Raw genomic sequence first — 15,789 nt, 5'->3', positions numbered from 1 at the left:
AGGAGGACAATGGAAGGGAATGTGCCCTCAGAGTGATTACCACACTCGGTGGCAGTGGAGCACTGGAGCCAGACCTCACCAGTTCATAAGAGCTAATAATTGGCAGCTCTTTACAACCCCATATTAAGTAACTTCATGTTGGTAGCTTGAAATTGGCCATGGTAGAATATTTATAGTAATTGGCAAACTGAAAATCAGTTTCTCCCCCGAAACTGGTGGTTATACACCTATCATCATATTACTGACATGGGAGGTAGAAACCAGGAGAGAATTATCACCTACTGGACATTTGGGCCTGACTTGAGAAAGGCCTGAAGGGTTTTACTTATTTGAAGATACCACGTACTTTATGGTTGGAATATTGCTGAGGGCTCTGGGCTCTATACTGTGGAAAAGCTCTGATTAGAACAGAGCTTGAGTGAGGAGTGACAAGCCATGAAGGCTCTCTTGTCTCAGTTGGTAAGGTGAAATGAGGGACTGGTGCCAGAAGAAAGGTCTTCCTTTCCTTGGCGTCTCTAGTAGAATCTAGGGGTTGAAGCTGAAAACGCTGTGGTCCAGCGTGCGGTCGCGTGCGGCACTCGCTGCAGCCCTTCCCAGCCTCCACCGTCAGGTGGCACCCTTGCACGGCCTTCACAGCCTGGGGCGTGACAGCTGCCGAGCGCGTCTGAGCCCCAGAGGAGGCCCCGCCTCCCTGCACGCAGCCGTGGGCGCCGGTGATGGCGCAGCTCCCTAAGCTCGCCGTCTTCGATCTGGGTGAGGGACTCGCTGCGGAGAGTTTCCTAGGGCGCGCTCCTTTTCCAAACCCCAGTTCCAGTTCTCGGGGCCCTGCCCCCTCCAGGCTGAACCCTCCCTCTCTTCCCCGCGCAGATTACACGCTCTGGCCGTTCTGGGTGGACACGCACGTAGACCCCCCATTCCACAAGAGCAGGTGAGGGCGGGCGGGAGAGGACGGGCCAGGGGCCGGGCCGGAGCTGAGTGCATTCTCTTCTCCAGTGATGGATCTGTGCGAGACAGTCAGGGCAGGACCATCCGACTGTACCCAGAGGTGCCCGAGGTCCTGGATCGATTTCGAGGCCTTGGGGTACCCATTGCAGCTGCTTCACGGTAAGAACAACTAAAAAAAACTGTCAATCTAATGTTGATAGATGCATACGTGAGACTTCTTGTGTAACCCCTTGGTTACAAAAATTTAGGCGGAAAATTTTAAGTATTTTACATTTTTAAAATTATGACTTCTCCCGTGCCTTTTTATTATTATTATTATTATTATTATTATTAATCGTTGGCTTAGCACCCCCTATGTCAGACAGGAAGGATTTGAAGTAGAATAAGGACCTCGGAAGCCTAACCATCCATCCTGGAGAAGCAGCAAGTTGATTTCCCGCTGGTGATACATAACTTCACTTGCAGCTCAGGCCCTCCACTCCCCTGATCGCATCTAGGACATCTTTTCGCAGGACAGGTGAAATTGAAGGGGCCAACCAGCTACTGGAGCTCTTTGACCTCGCCAGATACTTTGTTCAAAGGGAAATCTATCCAGGCAGCAAGGTCACACACTTTGAGAGGTATGAGGGAGATGAGGGGAGAAGTAGGGAGAGAAGAGCAGAGAGACTAGAAGAACTAAGAAGCCAGCGTGGTTACTCCCCTGCCCTGCCCTGCTTTGCCCAGGCTGCAGAAGAAGACTGGAGTTCCTTTCTCCCAGATGATCTTCTTCGATGATGAGAAGCGGAATATTGTAGATGTCAGCAAACTGGGTACTGAGCGGTGAGAAGAACTATTTGGGAACTGGGGAAGAAAAGGTTCCCAGGAGAAGTTGGGTGTAAAAATATCTCTTTTCTTTCTAGGTGTTACCTGCATTCATGTTCACAATGGGATGAATCTTCAAATCCTAACTCAGGGATTAGAGACATTTGCAAAGGCCCACGCAGGACCCTGAGGTCCAGTCCTGTGGAGGAGACTCATTTGAGGCATAAAACTCAAGAAAACTGGGAATGCTTTTTCAGGTGCATGTGTAAATTATAAAGTGTATTTGTGTGTCAGAAGAAATCTTATCACAGTGTGGAGTTGTTTGTTTTTCTCGCGTGTGGACCAGGGTTGGCTGCTCAGAGTGTGAGGGTTAGACTGCATCAGGCTCTGCCTTACAGCCTTGTGGCAAAACCAGGACTCTGATCCCCTCGTACTGGCCCCATCCCCATACCTTGTCCTGAGCTGTCCAGGGCATGAAGCACTAAGTCTTCCACTGTCCCCTGTACATTTCTTTTCAGGAAACAGTTTATTTTTGGGGTGGGGGTAGCCTTTGTGTGTGTGTGTGTATTTTATTTTTAAATTTTTAATTTTGGTTACATAAGTCTCCTTCCCTCTCCCCCCAAAATCCCCATTGACCTCTCCCCGGCCGCCCCCACTCCCCAGCACATGCCCTCACCCCACCCACCCACCCCCGTCTGTGTCCATTGCTTATGCTCACAAGCATGCATTCTATTATAGTCCTTTGGTTCCTCTCTTCCCGCTCGCCCCGCCCCGCCCCGCTCCCCTCCGGCGGGACGGTCTGGGGGACGGTCTGCTGGAAGCGGCTGCTGTAAACCCGGTTGTGTGTTTGGGGCTGGAGGTCGCCTCACGTGACCGCAGTGGCTTCCGGGGCGCCTGGTGATGTCGCGGCGGCGGCCGCCGAGAGGGGATTGGCCGGGCGGGTGCTGAGTGAGGGCCGCACGCTCCCAGGAACCAGGGACCAGGCGGAAGCGTGCGGACCCGAGGGGCTGAGGCGGGAGAGGCAGGGCGATGAGTGGTCTCAGCCGGTTCTTCGGGAGGGGTGAGCGCTGGCCACGGGGAAAGGGACGGGGACGGAGACGGGGAAGAAACCCAGGGGACAGGCTGTCCGAAAACCCCGGTGATGGCCCAGCAAGGCCTGCAGTGCCGGGAGGCCCCCCTGGCCAGAACGCCAGGCTGCCCGCCGCCTAGGCTGGAAGAGCTCGGGAGTGGAGGGCGGCGGCGGTGCTGGCGCCCACAGGTTAGGTTCCGACGGCCAGTGTCCAGTCCTTTCCAAAACTCTGGTGCTCTTCAGGGCAAGAGGGAATCTGAAGAAAGGGGCCTTCTCAAAGCTCCTATTTGGTATGGGAAGACAAGCAAAAACTGGCATTTACAGTATAATATAGCACTGCATGGTGACGTTCGTGAGAACCAGGGAAGCATAGAAGAAGCAGGTGCCCAGGGTCCAGATGGCTAGAAGTATGGCAAGTGGAGAATTGAGGTACCCCAGGAGGGGGTGCCTGCGTGTGTGCGCAAAACAAAGGCTGGAAAGAGGCTATTAAGGTGGAAGAGTAGTTCCTCGAATATGTGCGCTGAAGGGGAAAAGAAAGCAGAAGGAGGTGTAGTTGGAGATGATCTTGTGTGTCTCACTTTTAAAGTTTCGGATTTTATCCTGTAGGGGATAGTAAGTATGGAAGGATTTTAAGCAGGCAAGGGCCATCAGATTTGTGGGCTGAGGGAAATAACTGAGAAGTGCAGAAGATGAAAGGAAAGATTAAATCAGGTTTTAATTCTTTTTCTCTAGCCCCCTGTACTTCATTTCATTTAAGCCTGTGGTGTCAGGACCTTGGGTATCTCCTAGGATAGTAAATGGAACAGTGATTATAAAAAGTGACAATTCTGGTGGGGGATATGATAATGGGAGGTTATGCATATGTGGGTGCAAGGGGCAAATGGAAAATATCTGTACCTTTCACTCAGTTTTGCTGTGACTCTAAAACTACTCTAAGAAATAAAGTCTACAAACAAATTTTTAAAGGCTGGAAATGACTTTGAAGAGGCAGCTTGGCTTTGGAAGACATATTTCCACATTTCAATTACTGCTCAATCTCTTATTAGTTGTGATTTCATACCCAAAAAATGTTAATGTCTTTGTGCCTGTTTTCACATTTGTAAAGTCCGTTCGTGTAGAGTCGTTTGGGGATTAAAATAACACAGCCAGGTGCCTAGCACATACCATGCATTCCATGATTGGTGCGTAATTTTCTCTCTTCACACAATATGGGCCTTCTCTATTGGACTCCAGGGAAGAAGGAGAGGGGACCAAGCCCTGAAGAGGCCATACAGAAACTGAAGGAAACAGAGACGATACTGATCAAGAAACAGGAGTTTCTGGAACAGAAGATCCAACAGGAGCTACAAACAGCCAAGAAGCATGGGACCAAAAATAAGAGAGGTGACAGGGGAAAGGTGCCGATCGGGAGGACCCAGGTGGGAAGCAGGGGCTTCTGACTCTGACGTTCAAGGTGTGGGCTGGGTCAGCTGCCCTACAGGCTTTGCGGAGGAAGAAAAGATTGGAACAGCAGCTAGCACAAACGGATGGGACGTTATCCACCCTGGAGTTTCAGCGTGAAGCCATCGAGAATGCCACCACCAATGCTGAAGTGCTTCGCACCATGGAGCTTGCTGCCCAAGGCATGAAGAAAGCCTACCAGGACATGTGGGTATGGGGGGAAAGGGTCAAGCACAGGACAGGAGCTGGCTGTTATGCTTTGGATCTTAAAAGCTCTCAGAATGTGAATCTACAGTATAGACACCTATGATGGCTAGATGTCTGTCAGCCTCCCTTCTTGCAAGAATCTCTCTTTTCTGGCTAGAAAAATTATTTTTCTAATTTTCAAAGACTCTTCAGAAAAGGGAATATAATCTATTCCCAGCCCCACCCCAGTTCCCATGTGAATTCTTGCCATTTTTCAGTTTGCCATTGTAACTTGCCTAGTTACAATTTTCCAGGGATCTCTTATACCTGCTAGCCACGGATTTATCAGCGAGGCCACAGGCAAGGGACTTCCTGTGAGATCAGAAGGTCAGGGGGGCAGTTGCCTGATTTCTTGGCTGTCTGTTTCTCAGGGACATTGACAAGGTGGACGAACTGATGGCCGACATCACAGAACAACAGGAGGTGGCCCAGCAGATTTCTGATGCCATTTCTCGGCCTGTGGGCTTTGCAGACGATGTGGATGAGGTGATTGGGAGTGAGGGGTCAGGAAGTTCTTGGGGAAAGCATGGGACCAGCCAAAAACAATGAGAATTGGAGGGCAAGTTTAGAGGGGAACATATTGTTTTCAGAAGCAAAGGTTTCCTTTCTTCATCTTGTATCTTGTCGTTCCCGATCTAGGATGAACTGTTGGAGGAACTAGAGGAGCTGGAACAGGAGGAATTGGCTCGGGAGTTGTTACATGTGGGCGACAAGGAGGAAGAACCCCCAGTCAAACTGCCCAGTGTGCCCTCTGCACATCTGCCCGCAGGGCCAGGTACCCAGGGCTGTTCTGATGCCTCGGGGACTTGAGAGGGTGGGATAGAAATGGGAGAGATTTCCTCATCCATCTGCCTTAAAGGACCAGGCAGAAAGGGCGGCTGCGAAAGTTGCACAGGTTGTTGTGAGGGGACCTGGCGAAAGAGGAATGGGGACTGAAATCCGGTCTGTGCTCCACTCAGCAAGCTGTGTTCCCTGGTGTAGGGCTGCAAATACTGTGCAAAACAGGCACCTTTTAAAAATTTGCACGAAGATACAGGATTAGCAGCAGCCCAGCAAGCAGAAGTACCAAACCTTTAGGTTCTTTGCTGGGGAGAGTGAATTCGGCAGGTTCCGAGTGCTGTAGCAAGGGGTGATTGGAAGATGCTGAGGCTTTAACACGTCTTTCTCTGGATATCCTTTCCCCAAAGCTCCCAACGCGGATGAAGATAAAGAACTTCAGCAGTTGGCCGAGTGGGTATCCTGACGAGTCGGCTTATCTTCCTGATGCTGCCTTCATTGATCTCTTTTCCTTAAGTGCCAAGTGCTGAGCTAAAGGAACATAGCCTTTTGGGGAGGCCCTGCTGAGGGTGGTGGGATAGCCATGCCAGGGAAAAGTCTGTTGCCCTCCAGTCCCTGGCTCAACTCTGAAGAAGGATCTTGGTGCGGGAGGAGCCTCTGGGCTCCCTTCTCTTTGATAGCAGTTACAGTGCCCTCGTCTTCAATAAAATTGGGCAGCCAAAACCGGTTTGGCTCAGTGGATAGAGTGTCGGTCTGTGGACTGAAAGGTCCCATGTTTGATTCTGGTCAAGGGCATGTACCTTGGTTGCGGACACATCCCCCGTGGGGGATGTGCAGGAGGCAGCTGATCTATGTTTCTCCTCAATGTTTCTAGCTCTCTATCCCTCTCCCTTTCTCTCTGTAAAAAATCAATAAAAAGTATTTTTAAAAAATAAAAAATAAATAAAATTGGGCAGATGGAATCCTAGTGCTTATACTGCCTTGTCTCCACCTGAAACTTGGAGCTGTTTCAGGCAATGAATAGTAACAGGAATAATGAAGGGGCATTGGAACATAGACTAAATGTTTCCAATATCTTACCTACTAGGTTTATCTTTCAAGTTGGTTTGTCCTAGAGTTGCGAGAGCTGTGGTTGAGGAAACTACCATCTGTTGCTTATCTTAGAACTAGAGCTTTCTCTGCATCTTCCCTCATCACTTTCCCCCAGGCAGCGTTTCACAAGAGAGCCCCATTATTTACCACCCATTTCCTTTTGCAAAGCCCATTATTAATGACAGGGAGGGAGAATACAGGGATAAAGGGGCAAGGAGCTCTCCTTTATCCAGAACCCATGTTAGTAGACTTGAACGGTCACTTTTCTGTCTAGGAGCAATAGTGTACGGGCTATGATACACTAGGGTCGTTTCAATAGTGAATTTAGAGAAGTGACAAGGAAAAAGATACTTCATATATCCCGATACCCGTTTTTTTCCTTTAAAAAACAAAGACATTTGTATTGCTTTCAGAGAGGGAGGGAGAGAGAGAAACATCAATGATGAGAGAAAATCATTGATCGGCTGCCCCCTACTGGGGATGGAGCCAGCAGCCCAGGCATGTGCCCCACCTGTAACTGAACTGAGACCTCCAACCACTGAGCACCACTGGCCACACTTAACCCATTTCTAAAAGAACAAACAATGCTGTCCCTTTAGACCAGTGGTCAGCAAACCACTGCTTGTAAGCCACATGTGGCTCTTTGGCCCCTTGAATGTGGCCCTTCCACAAAATACCACGTGCGGGCACGCACATACAGTGCTATTGAAACTTTGCGGCCCATGCGCAGATGTTGGTTTTTGGCTCTCAAAAGAAATTCCCATCATTATACTGGATATTTGGCTCTGTTGACTAATGAGTTTGCTGATCACTTCTTTAGACTATAGACAGAAGCAGAGCCATGACCAAACAGAGCAACCAGGGCCCCTACCCTATGACTTGACCATTTAAAGTGCAAAGAGCTGAAACAGGTTTGGCTTGGTGGATAGAGCGTCGGCCTGGGGACTGAAAGTTCCCAGGTTCCATTCTGGTCAAGGGCATGTACCTTGGTTGTGGGCACATCCCCAGGGGGTATGTGCAAGAGGCAGCTGATCGATGTTTCTCATTGATATTTCTAACTATATATATATTATTGATTTTTTTTACAGAGAGGAATGGAGAGAGATAGAGAGCTAGAAACTCGAGAGAGAGAGAGAGAGACACCGATCAGCTGTCTCCTGCACATCCTTTGGGGATGTGCCCGCAACCAAGGCACATGCCCCTGACCGGAATCGAACCCAGGACCCCTCAATCTGCAGGCCTAAGCTCTATCCATTGAGCCAAACCGGCTTTGGCTAAAATATATATGTTTTTTAATTAAAAATAATAAAGTGCAAAGAAATGTAAAATAGTGAACATGTACTTAGTCAGAATAATGAAGCTTCCCTAAAGCACGTTTTCATCTGAGCACCCCCTCCCCCATGAGCCAAATATGAACTACACTGTGAATGACACTGTGGACTTAACAGCTGTCAAGATTCCTAGTCACAGGCTCTGGGCAGAAACCCACCTCTGACCCTCAGCAGTGTTCCCTGCTAAGATTCCCTGAGGAAAGAATATCTTTGACCCCAACTGATGAAACTAAATCAGAATTAGATTTATTTTTGGTATAAAAGATTTTTGCCCCAGACCCTTCCTGCTTTGCTCCTCTCTCAACCCCTGCCTCAGCCACTTTCACATATTGGTTTCCAAGGATGCGGGACAATTCACTGTGTTGAGCGGCTGGCACATGGCCTCGAGCAGCCTGATCTCATGGGTGGGTTGCTCGGGCTGGAACTTGATCACCCATGGGTCCTTGATGATGTCCAGGATGGTGGCACGCTTGGTGGCTTGACGTAGCGTCTGGAAGACCAGGTTCTAAGGCAGGGGAGAGAGGGGTCTTGGCTGAGCCTCCCATTATGCCACACAGGCAATGAACAGGGGACCTAAGAACGAAGCAGGATAGCCCATCACACCACTCTGATGGAAGGGGCTCTGGCCCTGATTTTATCCTGAAGAACCAGGCCTTTAACTCCCTGGAGGGGAAGAGGAGGATGGATTCATTGGGTGGGGGTGGGGGTGGGGGAGTGGGAGGGTCCCTTGTATAATCCTCTTCTGGCCTAAAAAGATAGGTGGATCCTGCTCACCACTCACTTCTAAGGTGCGGAGCCCCGTGGTCGGCCCTTTAAGTCCTTCCCACTCTTCTAGGGCAGGGGCTAAAGTGCAAGATGGCTTTGGCAGGGAAGAGCCTCTCCGGGTTGGGAAGCCTAGGTTGGGTTCCCTCCCTGTGGGTCCTCCCCGAGTCCTCCGTACTATTGGGGGAGCCAGCACCTTGCACTCCGGGGAGATGGACAAATTAGGTGGAAAAGAGACCTCCTTCTGAGTCTCTTTCAGCAGCTTCTTGAGATTGGTGTCATCAAAGGGCAGGCGGGCAACCAGTAGAGTGTAGAGGATGACGCCCATGCTCCAGGTGTCGGACAGGAAAGGGTTGTAAGGTAAGCCCAACAAGATCTCTGGGCAGGCATAAGCAAAGCTGCCGCAGTAGGTCTGGCTGAGGTGGGTAAAACAGTCCCTTTGTTGTAAAGAAGGGCTATTACGCACAGTATAGTTAGAAGGTACCATCTTGGCAAAGCCAAAGTCTGATATCTTCACATTCTCCCGCTTGTCCAGCAATAAGTTCTCCAACTTTAAGTCCCTATAAGGAGCAGAAAAGCTGGGGGTCAGGGAGAGGACTTAGTATTAGACTCAGAATGGAAGGGCCAGGGGCCAGAGGGTAGAGGTGAGGAAAGGCATGGTGGGAGAGAGATGCCATTGTGAGAAAACAAAGAGGAAGGAAGCCATGAAGTTGTGAGCCGAGCCCAAAGAGGAAAGAGGGTGGTATCTGAGGACCCCTGGGAGCTCGCCATTCATAAAGCGCTCTCCTCACAGTGGGTACTTAATAAATGTTCTTGACCAGCTGACTAAAAAATATGGATGAATGGGCCTAGATACTGAGAAGGGAGGTCAAAGGAAGGAAAAACCAGGACAGAAATGTCCATAAAAGCCCCTTGAGAGCCCAAAGGCCCCGGTCTGGTGGCAGCACTCACCGGTGCACGATGCCCTTGCTGTGCAGGTAGGCGATGCCCAGGGTCATCTGGGAGAACCACTTGCCCGCAAGGGGCTCAGAGCAGGCCCCGTAGCGCTGGACCCATTCGAGGACATCGCCGCCCTGAGCCAGCTCCAGAATTATGTACACACGGGACGTGGTCTCGATGGCCTGGTAGAAGTTGATGAGGTTCTTGTGCCGCAGGACTTTCATTACCTGGCCCCAGAAGAGGGACCCATCAAGCCTGGGAAGGGAGAACCGTGGCTGTGCTCCCAGCCCCCTGCTCGTTCCGTGCTGCTTTCATAGAACTTTGCAATAGCAACAAAATAGGGCTTGGTGGCCTGTGGGCAAACCCTGTGCTTTGCACTTTCCCTTTTTGAGGGCTGATGGTAAATGAGTGGAAAGAGAGTGAATTTATATCAGTTCTGGTTTTGGAGGTTTCCGGCCCCATTCCCTCCTAGTCATACCTCTTCTGAGAAGCCTTAAGCAGCTTGGTCATCAATTCCCTCTTCCTGTCCCCTTTCTAACCTGTATCTCACGAGGCAGGAACTTGTTAAGATAGTCCTCAGAGGCCTTCTTCTTTGAAATGATCTTGACAGCCACCATGACCTTCTGCTTTGTGTAATAAGCTTCATACACTGTCCCATAGGAGCCATTGCCAATGGCCTTGCCCACTTCATAGCCATACTCCTCCATGACGGAGCGGTAGGCTGGAGTGGAAGTGGTTGGTACTGGATCCTGGGTGTCTCCCTTCCCCATCTCTTGGGCTTGCTGAGAGCAGGGAGCTATGCTACTTAAGAGCCTCCTGTCTGCTCAGAAAACCAACACCTTGAGCCACTGAGGGCTAGGGTACCAAAGTGAAGTTAGTCTCCAAGTGCTTGCCTGTGTAGTCACACAAATCTGGGATGCTGGGTTCAGCTCTCCACTAGGAACATGGAAGGGGAAAAGGGAGAAGCAATTCTTTGTCTTCACTAGCTGTTATTACTCATTCTCCTCTTGATTATGGAATTCCCCAAGGTCCCATGTTCCGCACACATCACAATCCACCTTCTATTCACCACTGGCCACAAGGCTTGAGAATGAAGTGGTTTGGAACATATTCCTGGGGCACCTTCACAGTCTGGAGAGACTCCCTCCATAGATATGGTCACTTCAATCATTCATGTTTATTGAGCACCTACTATGTGCCAGGTCTCAGTGTGCTGAGTACTGAGATAAAATAAGCAACAAGGCTAGTAGACCCTGTGCTCCCAGATTTTATATCTGGCGTAAAAAACACATGAGTATGAGAATTTTTTTTTAAATTAATTTGAGAGAGGAGAGAAACATCAATGATGAGAATCACTGATTGGCTGTCTACTGCACACCCCCTACTGGGGCAGGGGAAGGGGGAAGCATCAAGCCCGCAACTGGGCTTGTGCCCTTGGCAGGAATTGAACTTGGAACCTTTTAGTGCTCAGGCCAACACTCTATCCACTGAGCCAAACTGGCTAGGGCAATGAGTGTGAGAATATAAAGAGAATTGAAAGGTATTGTAGAAGCAATTCTAAAGAATCTAACTTTAAAATTCATATATTTTTCTGTTTTTGGCTTAACACAACTTTATTTTTGCAAATTAAGCTAGACTTATTTGGGTGTATCAACTGATGATCTCATCTCAGCTGGGATGGTTTCTGCTTCACATGGTGTCATTATCTAGCACACTAGCTAGAGTTCCCTCAGACAGTGACACTGAATTTCAAGAGAAAAAAAATCACAAGTTGCACAACCAATTAAGGCTAGGCTCTAAAATCACAAAGCCTATATAAGAGTAATACCTTTATAAGAGTAAAGACAATTACAAGGTTACAAGGATCACTAAGATTAAAAGTGTGGAGAAGTAGACTCCATCTCTTAACCCTGAAATGCATTATCTGGCCTTCCATGACCCTAAACTCTACTTCACCCTAAAGTCTAAAGCATAAACCTGATTTAATTCCATTTAAAACAATTTCTTAAAATATATTTTTATTGCCAAAAAAGGTTTAGCTCAGTGGATAGAGCGTCGGTCTGCGGACTGAAAGGTCCCAGGTTCGATTCTGGTGAAGGGCATGTACCTTGGTTGCTGGCACATCCCCAGTGGGAGGTGTGCAAGAGGCAGCTGATCGATGATTCTGTCTCATCGATGTTTCTAACTCTCTATCCCTCTCTCTTCCTCTCTGTAAAAAATCAATAAAATGTATTTAAAAAAAAAAAAAAAAATATATATATATATATATATATATATATATATATATATATATATATATTGATTTCAGAGAGAAAGGGAGAGAAGACATTAATGATGAAAATCATCAATCAGCTGCCTCCTGTACAACCCCCACTGGGGATGGAGCCCACAACCCTAGCATTTGACCCAGAATCAAACCAGGGACCTCTAGGTTCCTGGGTCAATGCTCAATTGCTGAGCCACACTAGCTAGGCTCATTTAAAACAATTTAATATGTTCCCATTCTCCTTAGGATCAAGTACAAATTCTTTTTTTTAATTAAATATATTTAATTGATTTACAGAGAGGAAGAGAGAGGGATAGAGAGTTAGAAACATCGATGAGAGAGAATCATCGGTCAGCTGCCTCCTGCACACCCCCTACCGGGGACATGCCCTTGACCGGAATCAAACTTGGGATCTTTCAGTCCACAGGCCGACGTTCTATCCACTGAGTCAAACTGGTTTTGGCGAGTACAAATTCTTTTTAAAAATATATATTTTTTTATTGACTTCAGAGAGGAATGGAGAGGGAGAAACATCAACGATGAGAATCCCAGCAGGAGGCAGCTGATCAATGATTTTCATCATTGATGTTTCTATCTCTCCCATTCTAGAGAGAATATTAAAAGCAGCAAGAGAAAAGCAGGTAGTTACATATAAAGGAGCACCCATACAATTGTCAGCTGATTCCTCAACAGAAACCATGCAGGCCAGACGGGAATGGCAAGAACCTAAATACTCTATCCAGCAAAGCTATCACTCAGATCGAAGGCCAGATGAAGAGCTTCACAAATAAAAAAAAGCTAAAGGAGTTCACCACCACCAAACCAGAATTATATGAATTGTTGAAGGGGGTTCTTTAGGAAGAGGAAGAAAATAAAAATAAAAATTATGAACAACAAATACGTAACTATCAACAAGTGAAACGAAAAGCCAAGGGAATTAAAAAATCTGATGAACAATATTAACTGGTGAATATAATAGAATCAGAGGTATGGAAGGGGAGTGGACTGACAATTCTTGGGGAAAAGGGGAGTGGAGGTGCAGGAAGAGACTGAACAAAAACTGTGCACCTATGGATGAGGACAATGGAGGATGGGAAAGGACAGAGGGTGGGGTGGGAACCTGGTGGAGGGGAGCAATTGAGGGGGTGGGGTAGAGGAACACATTTGTAATAATCTGAACAATAAAGATTCATTTAAAAAAAAAAAAAAAAAGCATTGTCCAGGGCACTGTGGTAAGGAAGCAGGGGTGGAGGGGAGTTACTCACTTCATTAGAAGAACCTGTATTAAGCTACCTACTATATACAAAAGCACTACTAAGTCCAGAGGATACCGAAATGGATAAATTTCTATAAGAAGTTAGCAATTAACAAGGAAGACACACATAAAAAATAACAATACAGTGCCGAAACCTGTTGGCTCAGTGGATAGAGCGTCAGTCTGCAGACTAAAAGGTCCCAGGTACGATTCCAGTCAAGGGCATGTACCTTGGTTGCGGGCACATCCCCGGTGGGTGGTGTGCAGGAGGCAACTGACCAATGATTCTCTCTCATTGATGTTTCTAGCTTTCTATCCCTCTCCCTTCCTCTTTGTAAAAAATAAATAAGTAAAATAAAATAAAACAGTACAGTAAGATAAAGTGCTACAAAGCATGGAAGGAGATGCAATGGCAAGGCTTTATAGAGAAGCTGGTGCTTGTACTGTTCAAAAGTCTCCAGGCAGGTAAGGAATGGTAGATTGGGCAATTGAGGCAGAAGGAACCACATGAGGCTTGCAGGCTTGAGAGAACATGAGCCCTGGCCAGAAAGCAGTTGGTTAGAGCATCATCCCAAAACGCCACTGTTGCCAGTTCTATCTCAGATCAGGATATATATTATACAAGAAGCAACCAATAAATGCATAAATAAATGGAACAAGCTGATATTTCTCTCCCTTCCTCTCTCTAAAATTAATAAAAAGAAAAAAGAATTTAAACTTGAATACAGAATAGGATTACAGAAGGGGAAGAATGTACCTAATTAAGGTCCAGGTCTGAGTGACCTTACATGCCAAGCCTTGTTTTTAATATATTTTTATTGATTTCAGAGAGGAAGGGACAGGAAGAGATAGAAACATCAATGATGAGAATCATTGATCAGCTGCCTCTGCATGCCCCCACTATTGGGGATTGAGCCGGCAACCTGGGCCTGTGCCCTGACTGGAAATCAAACCATGACCGCCTGGCTCATAGGTCAATGCTCAACCACTGAGCTATGCCACGCTAAGCTTTCTTGACTTTACCTTATATACTCATGATCAAATTTTGGTGTGCACCAAAATGAGAGCTTATTAAAAAATAGTGATGTCCACTTCCACAAAATTCTGATTTGGTGGTACTCAGGAATCTATGTTTTTAATAAGCTGATGTCATGGTAATTTAGGTGAGATGGTGGGCCTGAATCAAGACAGCCAGGGAGAGCAGATATTTGAAAGATATTACCTTGTTTCCCCGAAAATGAGACAGTGTCTTACATTATATTAATTTTTGCTCCCAAAGATGCGCTAGGTCTTATTTTCAGGGGATGTCTTATTTTTCCATGAAGAAGAATACGGTACACATTCATTGTTAAATGAAAATAAAGGAAATTTATTACCTGTATACAGTACGGTAGTACGGTAGTTGTCAACACAAACCAGACAAACTGTGAATCCTACAGTATCAAGAATTTACTCATTTATTCAATGACAATCATGTCATCATCTTCTGGAACATCATCATAACATCATTACAATCCAATTCCTGAATTTCTTGTGATTCCATTTCTTTCAGAATCAGAGGACCAAATCTGTGTTTAGCCTTGGGGGTGGGGGGGCTTATTTTTGGGGGATGCCTTATATTTCACTCAGAAGGAAACCTGTAAGTAGGTCTTATTTTCGGAGGATGTCTTATTTTCGGGGAAACACAGTAGTATTTGGGTCAAAGGGATTTGGTGACATTGATCAGGGGGGTGGGGAGGATATGGTAATAGAGAAAGAGGCTCAGGCCGAAACTGGTTTGGCTCAGTGGATAGAGCATCGGCTTGAGGACTAAAAGGTCCCAGGTTCGATTCCGGTCAAGGGCATGTACCCCGGTGGCGGGTACATCCCCAGTAGGGGCTGTGCAAGAGGCAGCTGATCAATGTTTCTCTCTCATCGATGTTTCTAACTCTCTATCCCTCTCTTCCTCTCTGTAAAAAAAATCAATAAAATATATTTTAAAAAAAGAAAGAGGCTCAGGTTTCTGGCTTTAGAGACCTATGGTTGTTGCTTAAAAACTCAAAAACTCTTCCAACGCTGCTTACGCTACTTTAAAAAAAAGTGTTTTGTTGTTGTTTGTTTGTTTGTTTTTACTTATTTCAGAAAGGGAGAGATAACATCAATGATGAGAGAGAATCACTGATCGGCTGCCTCCTGCATGCCGCCTACTAAGGATGGAGCCATAACCCGGGCTTATGCCTTTGAACTGATTTAAACTTTTGTCTACAGGCCAAAGCTCTATCCACCAAGCCAAACAGGCTAGGGCTTAAGCTACTTTTGTAACTGCAAAATCCATTTTCTAAAAAACGCAACCCCTTACTTCCTGGAACTTCACCTCCTGTAGAAAGGAGGGCTGGGTCAGAGAGGCCAGATGTAGGTAAATGAAGGACTTTTCAGGCCAGAAGCCACTTGTGACTCAGCTTTCTTACATGTTGCTTCCAGGTGGCCAAAGGGAAGCCACTGCCTCTGGCCTGATCTCCGGGAAAATGTCCCTAAAGGTGGATACCCTTGAATAATCTGCAATACAAAATTAAGAGCAGTTCAAATACATATACATAGATGAATAAGAACAAAAACAGGAAAGAGACGAACGCATGGCTTCTTTACCTGCAATTAACAATAACCCTGTCAGACTGCCGGGTTAACCGGCAGACACCCTTCTCTGTGCCTCTCCACCAGCCCCCGCCCAGTTAGCCTATCGTCAGCAGTGAACGGTCATTGCACGGCCACGGGGCCTCCAATGCAGCCTCGGGAAGACCGGCCATTCACACGAGGAGGAGGGGGGGGAGATCCAGGCTCTAGGACCCTGTGTGGGCTGTGTTGAAAGCCTCACCAGGCCCGGGCTGGG

General features: G+C 47.2%; 3 protein-coding genes across 11 annotated transcripts; 2 read left to right on the top strand and 1 right to left on the bottom strand.

The window, feature by feature from the left end:
- The first annotated feature begins 588 nt into the window (after nt 1–588).
- Nucleotides 589–2,051, top strand: LOC118725929 (magnesium-dependent phosphatase 1). Of its 3 annotated transcripts, none has more exons than XM_036450193.2 (6): nt 592–753; nt 868–928; nt 994–1,104; nt 1,458–1,565; nt 1,669–1,764; nt 1,845–2,051. In XM_036450193.2, exons 1-6 carry the CDS (start codon nt 717–719, stop codon nt 2,020–2,022), a joined length of 591 nt encoding a protein of 196 aa, XP_036306086.1. In that variant the 5' UTR covers nt 592–716; the 3' UTR covers nt 2,023–2,051. The 3 variants fall into 3 exon arrangements, with proteins under 3 accessions (XP_036306126.1, XP_036306086.1, XP_036306105.1); XM_036450212.2 differs by having other exon boundaries at nt 593–753; nt 1,669–1,754; XM_036450233.2 differs by lacking the exon at nt 1,458–1,565 and having other exon boundaries at nt 589–753.
- A 623-nt stretch (nt 2,052–2,674) lies between these two features.
- Nucleotides 2,675–5,996, top strand: CHMP4A (charged multivesicular body protein 4A). Of its 3 annotated transcripts, none has more exons than XM_036450087.2 (6): nt 2,675–2,806; nt 4,049–4,198; nt 4,285–4,462; nt 4,873–4,987; nt 5,141–5,276; nt 5,689–5,996. In XM_036450087.2, the coding sequence occupies exons 1-6, from the start codon at nt 2,776–2,778 to the stop codon at nt 5,742–5,744; spliced, it is 666 nt and encodes a 221-aa protein (XP_036305980.1). In that variant the 5' UTR covers nt 2,675–2,775; the 3' UTR covers nt 5,745–5,996. The 3 variants fall into 3 exon arrangements, with proteins under 3 accessions (XP_036305980.1, XP_036305971.1, XP_036306006.1); XM_036450078.2 differs by lacking the exon at nt 2,675–2,806 and adding an exon at nt 2,873–3,158; XM_036450113.2 differs by lacking the exon at nt 2,675–2,806 and having other exon boundaries at nt 4,269–4,462.
- A 1,929-nt stretch (nt 5,997–7,925) lies between these two features.
- On the bottom strand, nt 7,926–15,687 carry TSSK4 (testis specific serine kinase 4). 5 transcript variants are annotated; one of them, XM_036450171.2, is made up of 4 exons: nt 15,277–15,595; nt 9,415–9,629; nt 8,660–9,023; nt 7,926–8,206 (listed from the first exon to the last, which is right to left on the bottom strand). In XM_036450171.2, the coding sequence occupies exons 2-4, from the start codon at nt 9,624–9,626 to the stop codon at nt 8,024–8,026; spliced, it is 759 nt and encodes a 252-aa protein (XP_036306064.1). In that variant the 5' UTR covers nt 9,627–9,629; nt 15,277–15,595; the 3' UTR covers nt 7,926–8,023. The 5 variants fall into 5 exon arrangements, with proteins under 5 accessions (XP_036306064.1, XP_045440874.1, XP_036306072.1 ...); XM_045584918.1 differs by lacking the exon at nt 15,277–15,595 and adding an exon at nt 9,942–10,790 and having other exon boundaries at nt 8,660–9,053; XM_036450179.2 differs by lacking the exon at nt 15,277–15,595 and adding an exon at nt 9,942–10,786.
- Between the last annotated feature and the right edge of the window lie 102 nt (nt 15,688–15,789).

Source organism: Pipistrellus kuhlii, unplaced genomic scaffold (assembly GCF_014108245.1).
Source record: "Pipistrellus kuhlii isolate mPipKuh1 unplaced genomic scaffold, mPipKuh1.p scaffold_m20_p_1, whole genome shotgun sequence".
Lineage (NCBI taxonomy): Eukaryota > Metazoa > Chordata > Mammalia > Chiroptera > Vespertilionidae > Pipistrellus > Pipistrellus kuhlii.
The sequence above is the reverse complement of the archived record's forward strand: the minus strand, read 5'-3'. Positions and strand labels throughout refer to the sequence as shown.

Excerpts from the sequence above, each read along its gene's own strand:
- LOC118725929 (XM_036450193.2), top strand. The coding sequence starts at position 717 with ATGGCGCAGCTCCCTAAGCTCGCCGTCTTCGATCTGG. Across the intron at positions 929-993 it reads CCCCCATTCCACAAGAGCAG|TGATGGATCTGTGCGAGACA; the intron begins GTGAGGGCGGGC and ends TCTCTTCTCCAG. Across the intron at positions 1,765-1,844 it reads AGCAAACTGGGTACTGAGCG|GTGTTACCTGCATTCATGTT; the intron begins GTGAGAAGAACT and ends TTTTCTTTCTAG.
- CHMP4A (XM_036450078.2), top strand. The coding sequence starts at position 2,888 with ATGGCCCAGCAAGGCCTGCAGTGCCGGGAGGCCCCCCTGGCCAGAACG. Across the intron at positions 3,159-4,048 it reads GTATAATATAGCACTGCATG|GGAAGAAGGAGAGGGGACCA; the intron begins GTGACGTTCGTG and ends ATTGGACTCCAG. Across the intron at positions 4,463-4,872 it reads AAGAAAGCCTACCAGGACAT|GGACATTGACAAGGTGGACG; the intron begins GTGGGTATGGGG and ends TCTGTTTCTCAG.
- TSSK4 (XM_045584918.1), bottom strand. The coding sequence starts at position 10,172 with ATGGGGAAGGGAGACACCCAGGATCCAGTACCAACCACTTCCACTCCA. Across the intron at positions 9,054-9,414 it reads AGCAAGGGCATCGTGCACCG|CCTGACCCCCAGCTTTTCTG; the intron begins GTGAGTGCTGCC and ends CTAAGTCCTCTC. Across the intron at positions 8,207-8,659 it reads CCATCTCCCCGGAGTGCAAG|AACCTGGTCTTCCAGACGCT; the intron begins GTGCTGGCTCCC and ends CCCCTGCCTTAG.